General features: G+C 39.3%; 1 protein-coding gene and 1 long non-coding RNA gene across 3 annotated transcripts in view; both read right to left on the reverse strand.

Moving 5' to 3' along the window:
• PIWIL4 (piwi like RNA-mediated gene silencing 4) overlaps positions 1 to 8,209 on the reverse strand; it is a 128,102-nt gene extending 119,893 nt beyond the window's left edge. For both annotated transcript variants that reach the window (XM_082340064.1, XM_082340065.1), the window contains exons 1-2: positions 7,881 to 8,209; positions 2,701 to 2,805 (exon numbers count right to left, since the gene is read on the reverse strand). In XM_082340064.1, coding sequence (XP_082196190.1) covers positions 2,701 to 2,805; positions 7,881 to 8,022 — 247 coding nt within the window. In that variant the 5' untranslated portion in view covers positions 8,023 to 8,209. The remainder of the gene's footprint in view (positions 1 to 2,700; positions 2,806 to 7,880) is intronic.
• On the reverse strand, positions 7,062 to 7,867 carry LOC309604962. Its single transcript, XR_014231177.1, has 2 exons — positions 7,772 to 7,867; positions 7,062 to 7,409 (listed from the first exon to the last, which is right to left on the reverse strand). It is a non-coding gene; the product is annotated as an uncharacterized lncRNA (long non-coding RNA).
• Positions 8,210 to 16,897: the final 8,688 nt, after the last annotated feature.

The raw sequence follows: 16,897 nt of genomic DNA on the forward strand, positions 1-16,897 counted from the left end.
AAGGACAGAAATAACTTAAGTCCACTGATTTGGGGTACTTCCATTATTGTCATCATTAGCTCAATCAGAAGTAAAACATGCTCTCTTTTAAGTTGCTTAACTTCAGAACAAATGCCCCTCAATAGATGGTACGATTGAAACCAGGAGATTGAATTTGACCTTCAAGAAAAAGGTCATTTGCAATCTGGAAGAGAACAATTTCCCTGCACTCATGGAAGCAAAAGCCTATTTGGGATGGGTGAAGGAGCAAACGATAAGTAAAGAAATGAAGACAATGAATGGGTCAAGCATACTTACTCCTAACATCTGGGAATAGCTACGATATAAGTCATACAAGCCCCTCAGAATTTTATGCAGAATCATGGGTGTACGTGACAAGGTGTGTTTTCTAGCAAGAGAAGCCATAGCTTTCTTCTGATATTTAAAAGAGTGTGTCACTGAAAACCTCCTTCTAGAAGGTCCAGTGGCTGACCTGAGCTGCCAGCCCTCTGTGCTAGGCTGGAAGAGTGTGGCATTCTCCCTGGGTGCTAGTTTCCTATTCTGGCCAAGGACGTGGGGCTCCCAGCCATTAAAAAAAAGAAGAAGAAAAGGAAAAGAAAAAATATAGTAGGTTTTTGTTTTTCATCAATACAGCCCTTTAAGACTTAACCTTACAGAATCAATCCTCAGCTTTGAAAGATTTTTCTAAGCTAAAACAGCACCTTCGTGCGACCTCTGGTGGATGTTATTAAAAATGCAGCCCCCCCATGCAGCCCAAGCATTTTCCATTTTATATGAAGAATATTTGAAAACACTGCCTAGAAAAATGACTTTTTATAAACCGAATGATTTTTCCTAATCATTTAGACTGTCTCATAATCAAATGTATCCATTAAGAATAATACAACATCCAACTAGTGTATAAATCAGCTTTTATGTAATCACTGAAAACAATGAAGGTGACCCAAAATATAATAGTATGGACTTAACTATTTTTTTTAATCACCAGGGAAGTAGTATATGTAGATTGGGGTTCAGAGAAGTAATTTAGTAGGTCATTTTTCATCCATCCATAGAGTTCAAACTCTAAGACTTTAAACTTTCCTTCAAGACACTATATGAACAAAATGAGCCGTTTTGTTGGTCTCTCTTTCCATAAGAATGGGTGACACAAGAAGCCTTAAAAGATGTTTCTATGCTGGTTTTAAAACATAAAGTGGGAAAACATTTTAAAAAAAAGAAAAAAAAAAAGACTTATTATAAAGCTATAGTAACAAAGACAATGTGGCACTGGTATTGAGATCAATAAATAGATCAAGAGGACCGAATAAAGAGTGAAGAAATACGAAAAAAAAAAAAAGTGGGAAAATACACCATGGAGTCTGAAAAGATGTACCTCTGGGCCTGCAGCATCTTCTCTTAGGAATCCTTAGTGAATTTGGGTCCCACCAGACTGTTGTTCAACAATCCTCCTCAGAAAATGTCAACTTCTCTGAGTATAGGAGTCATGCCTTACAGTTCTTTCATATCTTCAAGCAACTGCTGGTACCCAAGAGGGTTGCAATAAAAACCTGATGGTTTGAAAAGCATGAAATATGCACCTAGCAATCATTGAGAAGGAACTATGAAAATGAGGGGATCCAGCAGTTTCAAAATAACATCTATGAGGGATTCTTGAGAGCATATCTTTTTTCAAATGAAGCATCAGTGCAAGCTCTCAATGCCCAGGCCATGTAACTCATATACCATGTGTATGTGGGATAAAATCCTTGGCTGCTTTGACCGATTTAAATGACTTAGATTCTTCTGGGTCAGTGACTTGCAAAGTGGGGTCCCTGGACCAGCATCATCAACGTCAGCCGGAAACCTGGTAGAAATGCAAATTCTTGGACCCCACCCCAGACCTTTTTTGTTTTTCTTTTTAAAAATTTATTTATTTATTTATTTTTGGCTGCATTGGGTCTTTGCTGCTGTGCACAGACTTTTCTCTAGTTGCAGCGAGCGGGGGCTACTGTTCATTGTGGTGCGCAGACTTCTCATTGCGGTGGCTTCTCTTGTTAAGAAGCACGAGCTCGAGGTGCACGGGCTTCAGTAGTTGTGGCACGAGGGCTCAGTAGTTGTGGCTCATGGGCTCTAGAGCGCAGGCTCAGTAGTTGTGGCGCACGGGCTTAGGTGCTCCGCGGCATGTGGGATCTTCCCAGACCAGAGCTCAAACCCATGTCCTCTGCATTGGCAGGCAGATTCTTAACCACTGTGCCACCAGGGAAGTCCCACCAAAGACGTTCTGAGCCGGCTACTCAGAAGTAACTGATGGATGAGGCCCAGTTATTTGCTTTTAACAGGTAATTCCCAGGTAATTCTGATGCAGTCTAAACTTTGAGAACCACTGTTATTGGTCATACTTATATTGATAAAGATAGAATATGTTATTGTGCTTTTCAGGCACTTGGAAAAAAATTCTACTTATCATTAAATAGAAATAACTCCACCAAAAATGTGGGACAGCAATGTAGATTCGGATACCTAGCTCATTTTTTTTTTCTAAATACAACAGTTTATTTGGAATAGGCAAAATAATTATAAAATTAGCCAAGAATTTCCCAGGGACCCATTTTTCTTTTAATAGTCATGGTTTTGCAATAAATAAAATAATCGCTCTGCCATCAGACAGACAATTTTATATCCATTTTGCAAATATACCTCATTTGTTACTGAGATTACCTGCAGGTGGATGTTTAAGGTGGCATTCATCTCTCTTAATATAAAGTTCTTCTTCCAGTACTTCCTTAATTCTCTTATGTGGCTCACAATATAAAAATTTCTTCCCTAGAAAGACATTAACAAAACTGGTTACTTATCATAAATTCTGCCCAACCTTCTAGCCACTACCTACATGAATAACTACTTTTTAAAGAGACAAATCCTTCCATACAAATAGCAGACGATTCACCCTGCAGACTCTATTTTGGAAAGATCTCTTCCATTGTAACTTTTAGTTTTGGGGGGAACTTTACATTTGGGGGTTAAGTTTCAGATACCTCTTTTAGGTATTATGAAGTAATATATGAAGTTTTCTTCATTAGCTTGAAGAAAACTTTCATTTATTCAACAAATTCTTATTAAAGACATACTCTGCCAGGTATTTGGGGCAGAGGACACAGCAATGAATAAGAAAGATGTATGCTTGGAGCCTACAATCCAGATACATAATACAGAAGAGTCTAGCAGTATTTCATTATCTTTTTAAAAAAATAAATTTATTATTTATTTATTTATATTGGGTCTTCGTTGCTGTGCACAGGCTTCTCATTGCGGTGGCTTCTCTTGTTGCGGAGCACAGGCTCTAGGCGCGCTGGCTTCAGTAGTTGTGGCACACGGGCTTAGTTGTTCCATGGCATGTGAGATCTTCCCGGACCAAGGATCAAACCCATGTCCCCTGCATTGGCAGGCAGACTCTCAACCACTGCGCCACCAGGGAAGTCCCTCATCATCTTTTAAAGAATAAACCTGAATTGTAGTAGTGAGCCACTAATGGACATAGGACTTTTTCCTGTCCTCTAAACCTGCCCCCACAAGAAAACACTGCTATAGTTGAGGATGGGTTATTTGTTCTAAGTACTTTAGCTACATTTCTTCTGCTCACCCCAGGGAGGGCTGCGTCATTTGAGCCCTTCCATCTCTCTAATCTCTCCTGTCAGCTTCTCTCTCTTGCTCTCTGAGCTCCGGCCACATGGCCCTTCTGTCCATCCCCACATGGAAGCCTTTGAACATTCTATTTTCTCTGCCTGAACTGCCTTTCTCCTAATTTTTTTTTCCCCTGGGTAACTTCTACCTGAATTTCAGGTCTATGCTGAAATGTCAGTTCTTTAAGGAAACTTTCCTTGGCTCCACAATCTTGAAATGCCCCTGGTTACTTTTTCTCATAGTACTCTCCTCTGTTCTTTCATTTGATTTATTGCAATGTGTGTGCAGCCTCATTTACTGTATATACAATTATTTGTGTAACTATTAGTTTACCATATGTCTCCCTTACCAGGCCATAAATACCATAAGAGCAGGGATGTTGTCTGTTCAGTTCATTAGAGTCCTAGAACAGAGTTTGACATAATAATAGATGCTCAACAAATGTGTGTTCAAGTGGAACTAAGCATTGTTCAATTAGTGAAAGATTCTTCTATATGCATGTCTGCGCACGCAGCCTTGTGAACATCAGGGAACCAGTAGCTCTAGTCTTAGTGCCCAAAAGCTCAACCCATGGAGCCATGGAAAATCTAACTAACCAACACAAAGCTATGGCAGGTGTCATCTTTTCCTGACTAACCGATAGGGAAGACAAGTAAATAAATTTGACTTGTGTGCAGACTGACCCACATAGGGCAAAAGACCTGCTGCATATGGCTGTGCGTCTGGTTCATTCCTGGTCATGAGACCCAAACACACCCTCAGACATGAACAAGGCAGAGTTAGATACTTTCTAAATCTTGTTTCCCCCAAATTAGGAGTCATATGAATGAGAGATGAATGAAGGTCAGAATTACTCTAGCTTAACTTTGGTTTAAACTTTTTTGGTTAAATCATGATCTTCAGGCAGAAAAAGAGTATAAGAAATGTGGCCAAGAAAGAAGAAAAGCCTGTAATAGTTCAGAAGAGAGGAAGAGATCACTTGCTCTAATTTCAAGTCTCTTGACAAATTTCAGCCCTTCTGTTATGAGAATTTACAGAGGAAATCACCAAAGGTTTTGAGGAACTAAGAAAAATGAGATAGTAGTAAAGAGCTAGTATAGACAAATATTCCCAGCTCCAAGAAAGACAGAAAGAAAGAAAGAAAGAAAGAAAGCAAACAAGCTGGCTAATAACAATTGCTACAATTTATTGAATGCTACCGTGCCCTAGGCATCTTACATATATTATCTCTCTTCCTGACAACCTATGGGCAGGTATAATTATTCCTATTTTATAGACAAAAAAGTAACTTCCAGAAGTCATAAAAATTAAAAGTCATGCCTACCTAACTCTCTCAAATCAAGTTACTAAACTAGATAGACTAGGGAGATGCTGTAGCCACAGTGTAGTATGTGCATTTCAGCAAGGCATTTGATAAAGTGCATTTCTCTTTGGCAGAGAGCGTCCACGCCAAAGATGCTGATTGACAGATCAGGGGCTTCTAGAGACTCTACTTGGAACTGTTGGGGTCACCATTTAATTTGTTAATTTGAATATAGGAACTTTCAGCAAACTCACCAAATGTGAGACTGGCACAAACCTGGTGAACGGTTTATGTGCTGAATGGCAAACTCAGGACTCAAAGGGCCTTTTACACCTAGAATGAAGTGCTAAAATTCATAGGACGGTATGGTTGGGGATACATATAACGACCTGTATTTAGGACCAAACAAAGGAATTGCATAAGCATAGGACAGAAAAGGCCTGGGTCAAATGTTTTCAATTGGACAGGGGGGGAAAGAGAAACTAAGGATGTCATAGACTGCGTTTGTTATGTGTGTTAATAATATAATGTGTCTGTCAAAACAGCTCATGTAATTTTAGATCCACTTAATAGAAGTATAATTTTCAGAGCAAGGGAGGTTATAGCCCCACCACACTACACTAACCTGATTGTACTGGGTTCAGTGATTTAATAAAATGGAGAATACTGGGATAGTTCAGACAGCGTGGTGAAAGCACTACAAATTATTTTAAAGGTAACACTGAAAAAAGAAAAAAAGAAAGGTAACACTGAGTCTATGAAAGATTTGGTGGGTGCTCAAATAGCCACCACTATATAATTCAAAAATGTTTCAGTGGGAAAGCACCACATTTTATCTGTGTATATTTGGGAGCAGATGTGTGATTAGGGAGTAGAAGCTGTACAGAGACTGGGGACCTTTCCAAAAAATAGAGATTGAAGACCTTTCAAAAAAAAAAATTGAAAAATGAATGGGTACTTTGTGCAGGTGCAAATATTCTGTCTCTACTTCAGCTGAGGCCAGGAGCTCAGGAAGGCTGAGGCAGGAACTCTTCATATGCCCCCCACCATGACTTTGTGAGCTCCTGAAAGTCTGGACACCTGCCTTAATCCATTACTCATTTCCCAGCAACCAGCCCAATGCCTGGCATGCAGAAAGGACTCAATAGTTGTCAAATTGATGAGTGAATGGTTAATTCCACCTTTTACTCCTGCAGTCACGGGGAATACAGAACTTTTAAATTATAGCATCTTTAACAGGAAAATTCCCAGATAGATAGAATTTTAAGTCGGAGTAAGGAATTACTTAAGTGTACTGAATACTTATATATACTGAATTTAGTTGCTCTAAATAAGGTCTCTGCATGCTGTTGACAGTAACAGGAATGAGGTATCATAATCAGGCACATTGTGGCTGATGCTGAGGGAAGAGGTCCCTTCACCAGGCAGCAGCAGTTCTGTGGCTCCTCGGGGGGTCTCCGTCTCCCAAGAGGAGGGTGCGTGGTCCCTCGAGGAGCGGAAGCTGAGCCGCTTCAGCCCAACCCTCGCTCCTCTGTTGTCCTGGTGCAAAGGGAGCCACGCTGCTCTAGAGAGGCAATCAGGGAGGCGCTGCAAAAGGGCTGGGAACGCTTGCCTTCCTCTTTGGCCTATTATTTTCATCTTCATCATTCCTTACCACCTACTGAAGACCTGTGGGGCACAAAGGGCTGTGAAATATCTGTAAATTTATGGAACAGTATGGAAGAGCACTTCGACCTAGCGCGGACTCAACCATGTTGGCTGTGACTGTGAACCAGAACTGCTTTTACTTATTTGAATGTTGTTTGTGTGTTCGGCAGGGCAGGGAGGAAACAACAGCAGTGTGTTAAAATGTGGCCCATGATTGTGAGATTCTAAAAGGATCAGGTAATCATAATTTATGAACTGATAATCCAAGAGATGGGGGTTTAAGTGTTTGAAGGATTTCTCCAGCACTGAGTGATGGTAGGCAAGTCACTTCCTTTCCTCTAGTGTAGACCTCAGTTTCCTGGCCTGTAAAATGAAGGAATTGACAAAAATGATCTGCATATTTCCATGTGTGTATATCATTTATGTATTTAAAAAATAAATTTCATAGTTTTCTTATGTGTAAAATTTAAATTTATATATTACATTTTACACATTTTTATAATTTAAACATATTTTTAAATATATTTAAAACTTATATATTATATTTTACACATTTTTATAATTAAGATATATTTTATAATTTAATATTTTTAATATCATATGTATGTATATATACACACACAATTTTTTTCAATACCTTCCAGGCCAATGCCACTACCAATTAAGTTGGAGGCTACCTGGACTCAGGTAGCCTTTTATGAAGGAAGACTTGGGGAAATGGACCAGATGCCTTCGGCCACAAAACCATCACCCCTGCCTTTGCCAAAACAGCAGCTTCGCCCCCTCCCTACAAAACCTTTGCGGCAGTAAAGACACAGACCTACTAGAGAATGGACTTGAGGATATGGGGAGGGGGAAGGGTGAGATGTGACAGGGTGAGAGAGTGTCATGGACATATATACACTACCAAATGTAAAAAAGATAGCTAGTGGGAAGCAGCCGCATAGCACAGGGAGATCAGCTCGGTGCTTTGTGACCACCTAGAGGGCTGGGATAGGGAGGGTGGGAGGGAGGCAGACGCAAGAGGGAAGAGATATGGGAACATATTGTATATGTATACCTGATTCACTTTGTTATAAAGCAGAAGCTAACACACCATTGTAAGGCAGTTATACTCCAATAAAGATGTTAAAAAAAAAAAAAAAAAAAAAAAAAAACCTTTGCGGCTTCAGCTAGTCTTACTCCCTCCGGTTTCCCCCAGTTCATCTTTCACCGCTTCTCCTCGCCCACGTCCCCCCGCAGGGTCCGAGGCTGAAAGGGAACTCACATTGCTTCCGGGACTCTTGGGGGCCGCGGCCTCCGGTCTCCCCGCGCGCCCCGCACCCCAGGCCTGCGGGCGGCCGAGACTGCTCGCCGTCGCGGCCCGCCTCGGGCATCGCCACCGCGGTCGCCGCCCCCTCCCCCGTCATGCCGCGGGGGTCTTCGCGGCGCGCGGCCGGCTGGCCTTCTCTGCTCCGCCGCAAGCGGCTGGGGAACGCGAGGCGTCTCCGGTTGCCATGGTGACTGTGGATCCTCCCCCCGCCCCAGCCGCTCCCAGCGGGAGTCTGCAGGTGTCCCGCGCGCCCAGGAAGGCGCTGGAGTTGGGGAGCTGCAATTACTTACCGACCAAAGCAAAGGACTTTCTTTCCATTAATCTCTCGTTTGTTTGTGACACCAGTTTGGCGAGAGAGGGTTCACTATTCCCTGGTAGGGAAACTGAGGTTCAGAAAAGCTAAGGATATTGTCTGAGGTTACACAACTAGAAGTGGCACAGCCGGAATCCGAATTCAGAAAAGTTTGGCCCCAAAGGCTAAAGAATAAATCACCACCTGGAACAAGTAGGGGCGGGAGGAGGGACTGGGCAGTGAGTTCAAGGAAAGGTCTCTGGTTTCACGCAGTGCTTTGCTTGTCGTGTCCCGCTCCCTGCTACACACACATGATCAAATAAATCAATGTTGAGGATTCCCAACTTTTGGATTGTAAGTTGTTGTTGTTGTTATTATTAATAAACAACTCTTGTAGTGTCCAAGCACTTTTGTATTCACAATCTATTTGAATCCATATAAAAACTAAATTTTACAGATGAAGAAATCAAACTCAGAAAAGTTTAATTTGAATAGCAAATGGGAAAATCTAGAGTTTTATTTGGAGCAAGAAGTTGCTTTTGTTCTGTTTTCGCAGTCATTTAAAAATATGTTGTGGTGTTGATTTTATGAAAGCTAAACGTGCAGAATTAAATGGTTCTACAAGGTTTGTAGCCAAATACAGGGGACCCCATCTGCCTCCATTTTACCTCCATTTTACTCCACTTTTCACCTCTTCTGGCTGATAAATTAGCGTTTACAACCATAACCAACTGCTTATTTTGCTGCTCTTTAGATTTTTTAGTTTCAGGTATCATGTCTTGATTTCCTGCTATGGGAGAGTGAAGATTTAGCTCTCTTCCATGCTTCCCACCTCACATGTACTTAACTGCACCTTCAAACTCCCAATGTAGATAAATTGAAATTTTGCCTAGAGGGTTTTCATTTACTATGGCTATGTAAACTCTAGTCGCAGCTGAGTTTATCCACTGCACAATATCTTAGGGTCACTTTTTCTTTCTGTACAACATTTTAATTACCTGGAGTTGATAGTTGCCTTGCTCTTTTTTTTGTTGTTTTTTTTTGCTTCTTTTTCCTTTTTTTATTGACGTATAGTTAATTTACAATGTTGTGATAGTTTCAGGTGCACAGCAAGGTGATTCGGTTATATATATATATTCTTTTTCAGATTCTTTACCATTATAGATAATTGCAAGATACTGAGTATAGTTCCCTATGCTACACAGTAGGTCCTTGTTGTTTATCTGTTTTACATATAGTAGTGTGTATCTGTTAATCCCAAACTCCCAATTTATCTCCCCCCCATCCCTTTTGGTGATCAAAAGTTTGTTTGTTTTCTGTGAGTCTGTTTCTGTTTTGTGAATAAGTTCATTTGTGTCATTCTTTTAGATTCCACATACAAGTGATATCATATGGTATTTGTCTTTCTCTTTCTGACTTCACTTAATATGAGACTCTCTAGGTGCCTTGCTCTTTAATTTGCTTGATTTTTTTTTTTAATTTATATTTGGCAAGTCTAAGGCCACTCAACATTTTTCTTTTTTTTTTTAAATATATATATATATTCTTAATTTATTTATTTATTTTTGGCTGTGTTGGGTCTTCTTTTCTGTGCAAGGGCTTTCTCTAGTTGTGGCAAGCGGGGGCCACTCTTCATCGTGGTGTGCGGGCCTCTCACTATCGCGGCCTCTCTTGTTGTGGAGCACAGGCTCCAGACGCGCAGGCTCAGTGGTTGTGGCTCACGGGCCTAGTTGCTCCGCGGCATGTGGGATCTTCCCAGACCAGGGCTCGAACCCGTGTCCCCTGCATTAGCAGGCAGATTCTCAACCACTGCACCACCAGGGAAACCCCAATTTGCTTGATTTTTAATGTCCTTATCACTAATTAATTCCTAAACTCTCCTTGTGTAAATCTCTTAATATGTTCAAACACATGAGGAATTCCATCAATTTCATCCTTTTGAAAAAGTCCCTTCCAGAGAGACTTCTGATCTGCCCCGGTCTGCACTGGTCGCTCTCCAGACCTGTGGTTGCACAGCTGTTGTATAAGGATCTCCCTTCACCATCATGCCTCTCTCTTGCCTTGAATCCCTGATTTGTAGAGTCCATATTCTTCTCTTTCTTGGTTTCCTTACTTATTTGGTGGAGCATATCTCCAGGAGCTTTTTCAGAAATTGTGTATGGGAGATAAAATGTCCAAGTTTTTACAGGTTTAAAAGTATCTTTATTTTATTCTCTACTAAAGTGAGGGTCTAGCTGGATAAAGAACTCTAATTTGGATATAATTTTTCTTCAGAATTTTAAAGTCATTGCACCATTGTCTTTTGGCATCTACTGCTGCCACAGATAATTCTACTGCCATTCTATTCCTGACCTCTTGGATAGGACCTGTTCTTTCTTTCTAGAAACATGGAGGATCTTCTCTTTGTCTTCATTGTTCTGAAATTTCATGGTGATACCCCTTGATGTGGGTAAATTTTCAACCATTTTGCTGGGCACTCAGCAGATCATTTCAATCTAGAAACTCATGTCCTTCATTTTAGAGACTTTTTCTTGAATTGTATTATTGTAATGTCTATTTTTTCTCTGTTCCCTCTGGAACTCCTGTCATTTATATATTAGATCTCCTGATTTGTCCTCTAATTTTCTGACTTTTTTTCTATTTTATATCTCTGTATTTTTGCACTATTTTCTGGAGATTTCCTCAACAGTACTTTCAATGCATTTTATTTTTCACTTCTGCCATCAAGTTTCTAATTTCTCAGAACTCTCTTTTTTGTATAACACTTTGGCCTTATACCATGGATGCAATATCTTATCTGTCTAAGGATATTAATGATACACTCATTTCCAATGTTACTTTCTTCTTGTATAATTGTTGCTTCCCCCAAGTTACCTGTTCTAGTTTGTTTTGTTCTCTTAGTAGCTTTCCTCTACCTTCAGGTGATCTTTGACTGTCTTGCCCTATCTAGTAGTGGACATATGATTCTGTGCATACAGGTGGGCTTATCAACTGGGGGTTTCACTGACGGGTGATCTGTCTTGGCTGTTCAGTTGCGGAAGCCCTCATGTTGGTATTTTAAGGTCTTATCTCGTGAAATGCTCTGATTCTCCATGGAGTGACTCCTCCGGTCTCCCTGCTGGAGGGAATCAGTCTGGTACCAGCACCCTGGGAAGTGAGGGGGAGAAGAGAACTGAAGGCTTAATATGTAGAATGTAAGTATTCATGAAATTCCCGTTTCAGTATGGTGGTCCTGCCTTCAACTGTGCTTTGTACCTTCCATCCAGAGAGCTTGTTTGACTTCCTTCAGTGAATTACCTCCAATCTTTTGCTGGAGTGGATGGTGGGGGGGGGGTCAACCATCTAGCTGCTAGGTATGGGGGATCTGGAGGTCTAACTGCTTTATTTTTATTGTGATAAAATGTACATAACATAAAATTTACTCTTTTAACCATTTTTAAGTGTACAATTCAGTGGCATTAAGTACATTCATAGTGTTGTACAGCCATCACCACTATCCATTTCCAGAATTTTTTCATTATCCCAAACGGAAATTGTACCCATTAAACAATAATTCTCAATTTCCCCCTCTCCCTGCCCTCTGGTAACCTCTGTTCTATCTTCTGTCTCTGTGAATTTGACTACTTTAGGTACTTCATATAAGTGGAATCATACAAACTTTTCCTTTTGTGTCTGGGTTATTTCATTTAGCATAATGTTTTTAAAGTTCATCCATGTTGTAGCATGAATCAGAATTGCATTCCTTTTTTAAGATTGAATAATATTCCATTGTATGTACATACAACATTGTGTATATCTGTCCATCTGTTGATGGACATTTGGGTTGTTTCCACCTTTAGGCAGTTGCAAGTAATGCTGCAATGAACACTGGTGTACAAGTATCAGTTTTGAGTTCCTGCTTTCAGTTCTTTTGAGTATATACCTAGAAATGGAATTACTGGATCATATGGTAGTTCTGTGTTTAATTTTGTGAGGAACCATTAAACTTTTTCAAGTGCCTGCACCACTTTACATTGCCACCGGCAATGCACAAAGGTTCCAATTTCTCTATATCCTTGCCAACTCTTGTTACTTTCCTTTTAAAAAATATAACAGCTAGCTATCCTAATGAATGTGAAGTGGTATCTCTTTGTGATTTTGCTTTGCGTTTTCCTAATGACTAGTGATTTGAGTATCTTTTCATGTGTTTATGGGCTGTTTGTATATCTTCTTTGGAGAAATGTCTATTCAAGTATTTTATCGTTTTTTGAATTGGGTTTTTTGTTGTTGAGTTTTAAGAGTTCTTTGTATATTCGGGATATTAATCCCTTATCACATATATGGTTTATAAATATTTTCTCCCATTTAATGAGTTGCCTTTCACTTTGTTGATAGTGTCCTTTGATTTTAAAAAAGTTTTAATTTTGATGTAGTCCCATTTATCTATATTTTTCCTTTAATGTGGTGTTTTTGGTGACATATCCAAGAAATCATTGCCAAATCTAATATCATGAAAATTTTTTCCATATGTTTTCTTCTAAAAGTTTTATAGTTTTAGCTCTTACATTTAAGTATTTGATCATTTTAATTTTTGTATTAACATTATAGTGTGATGTAGGAGTCCAGCTTCATTCTTTTGCACATGGATACCCAGTTTTCCCAGAACCATTTATTGAAAAAGGCTATTTTTTCCTCCATTGAATTGTCTTGACACTATTGTCAAAAGTATTCAGTGCTTCATAAATGTGAGGGTTTATTTCTGGATTCAAAATTCTGTTCCATTGATATATATGTTTATCCTTATGTCAGTACGACAAGCTTTCTAGTAAGTTTTGAAATAAAAAAGTGTGAGTTCTCCAACTTTATTTTTTTTTTCGAGATTGTTTGGCGCTTCTGGGTTCTTTGCATTTCCATATGAATTTTAGGATCAGCTTGTAAATTTTTGTGAAGAAGTTAGCTGGAATTTTGATAGAATTGCATTGAATCTATAGATCAATGTGGAGGGTAGTGCCATCTTAACAATACTAAGTGTTTTGATCCATGAAAATGGGATGTCGTTCTGTTTATTTTGTGCTTCTTTAGTTTCTTTCAACAATCTTTTATAGTTTGCAGAGCAAAATTTTGTACTTCTTTTGTTAAGTTTATTCCAAAGTATGTTTTTTCTTTTCAATGCTATTATAAATGAAATTGTTTTCTTAATTTAATTTTCAGTTTGCTCATTGATACTATATAAAAATACAGTTGATTTTTGTATATTGATCTTGTATCCTGGGGCATTGATGAACTCATTTATTAGTTCTAATAGTTTTTTCCCAGTGGATTCCTTACGATTTCTCATATACAAGATCATATCACCTGCATATAGAGATACTTTTAGTTCTTTTCCAATCTGGATGTCTTTTCTTTTCTTTTCTTGCCTAATTGCCCTGAATAGAATCTGAAGTAAACTGTTTAATAGAAGTGGTGAGAGCAGACATCCTTATCTGGAGGGTTGTGCTGCAAAGGTTCTGTGCTGTCTTGATTTGGAATTGAATTGTCAAGGTGAATCCTGCAGCTAACCTGTTTATAATCTGAGTTTAATCTTTCTGAAAAGAAAACCAGAGACCTAAAAATACCTGTCTTGTAAATTCCAGATTTTTGTAATTACATTTTTTCCCCCCAAATGAAAGACTGGCCACCTACCTACAGTGAAACTATATGGAGGAAACAAACTAGCGTTTGTTCAGTTTTGCTATAGGTTAAGTGCTTCACATTGTTTAGTTCATTTCATTCTGATGTCAAAAATGTGAGGTAGGTCTTATTATTCCCATTTTACAAATGAGGGATTTAAGGCTCAGAGAGCTCCAAAAGCTTATAAATGGCAGAGCTTAGATTTAAATCAAAGTCTCCTGATACCCAGACCTCTGCTTTTCCCATTTATCTGCACTTCTGGAGTTCTTTTGCAATAGCCAGATGCTGTTCTATTCAGACTAAGACAGACAGAGATAGGACTGAAGGTTTTCCTTAATATATTTTGCAGTGATAAAAATAAACAGCAATTATTTTAAATTCATAAGTAGTTATAATGGAATAGATACCTAGGCAAATAGATTTCTGAAATAAATGTTTAAAGTTCCATGTTGAAAATCAAGATGACCTGGTAGAAAGCTGAGATTGTGAGTTCCAGGACAGCTGAGACCATGTTTTATACACTCTGTGTCTCCACCAATTAGCACTGAGCCTAGCCCACAGTGGCGAGGAAGGCACTCAGTGTTTGCTGAATGAATAAATAAGTGTCTCCTCTATCCACATCAATATTTGGAAAAGAAGAGACCATCTACTTAAGTTAAATGGTCCTCCTTCACCCACTGAACAGACTGTTGTCTTCAACATTACTGCCATAGACTGAATGTGTGTCTCCCTCCAAAGCTCATGCGTTGAAACTTAAGTGATGGTATTTGGAAGTGGAGCTTTTGGGAGGTGATTAGGTCATGAGAGTAGAGCCCTGATGAAAGGGATTAGTGCCTCTAGAAAGAGACCAGAGAGAGCTTGCTTGCCCCTTCTGCCATGTGGGTATACAGCAAAAAGACGGCCATCTATGAACCAGGAAGTTGGTTCTCACCAGACACTGACTCTGCTGGCCCCTTGATCTTTGACTTCCCGGCCTCCAGAACAGTGAGAAGTAAATGCTTGTTTCTAAGCCACTATGATATTTTGTTATATCACCCTGAAAGGACCATGAAAATACTAAATAATATTAACAGCGGTTAGGCAAGAGAGCCAAGCCAAGCAGTTTATCCATATCTGGAGAAGGTGGATTTTGGTCATCTTGCTTCGTCAGAACCTCCATTTCCTGTTTGTGTTATAAAATGACTCAGTGCCTTGGTGATCTATGAACAGCTAGTGAAAATGAAATACTCCTGTGGGTTTTTTAAAAAGGTATATTTACGAAAGCTACAGTGGTTTCCAAACTTCAACTGAATTTAATACTATTTGCTTTGAAAAAGAATTTCATTTTTTCTCTTTTAAGATAGTTTTTCTGTATAAAATTTTAAATACACAAAAATAAAACAAAATAATTTTACTTACCTATCATGCAAAGGCAATTAGTGAGCTTTTTCTCAGGCTTTTATTATCCTTTGCGTATGTTCACACACTGTGATCATACCATGCATAAGTTTTTTTTTTTTTAATTTATTTATTTTATTATTATTTATTTTTATTTTTGGCTCTATTGAGTCTTCGCTTTTGTGTGAGGGCTTTCTCTAGTTGTGGCAAGCGGGGTCCACTCTTCATCGCAGTGCGCGGGCCTCTCATTATCGCGGCCTCTCTTGTTGCGGAGCACAGGCTCCAGACGCTCAGGCTCAGTAGCTGTGGCTCACGGGCCCAGTCGCTCCGCGGCATGTGGGATCTTCCCAGACCAGGGCTCGAACCCGTGTCCCCTGCACTAGCAGGCAGACTCCCAACCACGGCACCACCAGGGAAGCCCCATGCATAAGTTTCTAATTTTACTTTTCTAATTATTCTTTCTATTATAAACGTATTAATTGAACTTCATTTTCCTTTTTTTCCTGGAAAGTAAAAAAAAAAACTTTCATAATACAAAGGCAATATATATTTGTTTTAGTTAAACAAAACAATACAAATGAAAGATAGATTATTCAAAATGCAGAAAATTTAAAATGTGGAAGTTTAAAACAGAATGTTCTGCTTTCTCCCATTGACAGTCGAATACATTTTAAAAGGGAACACGCAATCAGCAAGAAACAAAAGGTCAGGAAAGCTCCTTTTGATGCCCTGTCTAAATATATAACATTCACTCATGTCTGCGTGTCTGCCACCTGAATAAACTCCTTTTGGGGCCCAGAGTTGAGCTGAATTAAAGTTGGTAGGGGAGGCTTAGGAGTTGCTTATAGAACCAGTCTCCAAGGTTCACTAGAGCATCACTGGAAATTTGCTGGTATTTAGAAAATGTGTTTATTGCATCTCGTCTTAGGGATAGCGGGGTCTGTAATTGGAAAACAAGACTCTCATTAGTCACTTGGGGAATGGTAGTCCAATGATCACTATCCTCCTAAGAAGAGCAGTTGGGTAACTTAGGGCTTTGGATTTGTTCCCTGGTGTGTGCAGCTTTGGGGTGAGAGCTGGATTTCTGAGCCTCACTGTCAGACATCCTACTTCTCTGCTGGGTCTCAGAGTACCAGTCACTCTAATAAATGATTAGGAAAAGAATGTTGATCTAAAGAGGCATCAAATTTTTACCTGTCCAAGGTATCCACATCTCAGTGGGTCTCAGTTCTATCACCTTTCTGAGATCTTGGCTAAGATAAAGGGGTGGGTACCAGATGCTTCCACCAACTCCAGGCCAAGTATGAAGAGCAGCTTCTCACTTTCCTGGGAAATGGGTCAGTCATGTTATCATTTGCCATTGCGATATTGGACATTTGTTTAAAAATGAGCTATATAGGTTGGCTCTGATGAACTTAGAAGAGCTATATATATTTTATATCTATGCCATCTATTAAAGATTCTTTTAGTACTGTTTATGTGCTATGTATTTTTCTAAGCTCTTTGTATCCTGAATTTCATCACATCTAAGATGCCACTGATTATAAGCTACACCATTATTTTTCATACCACTGAGGCAACTAAACTATGCTATGCTATTGACTGTAAGTTGCACCTCAATTTCAGACATGTTAAAATGTGAAAAATGCATGTC

The sequence above is a fragment of the Balaenoptera borealis genome, assembly GCF_965194805.1.
Source record: "Balaenoptera borealis genome assembly, chromosome: 11".
NCBI lineage: Eukaryota > Metazoa > Chordata > Mammalia > Artiodactyla > Balaenopteridae > Balaenoptera > Balaenoptera borealis.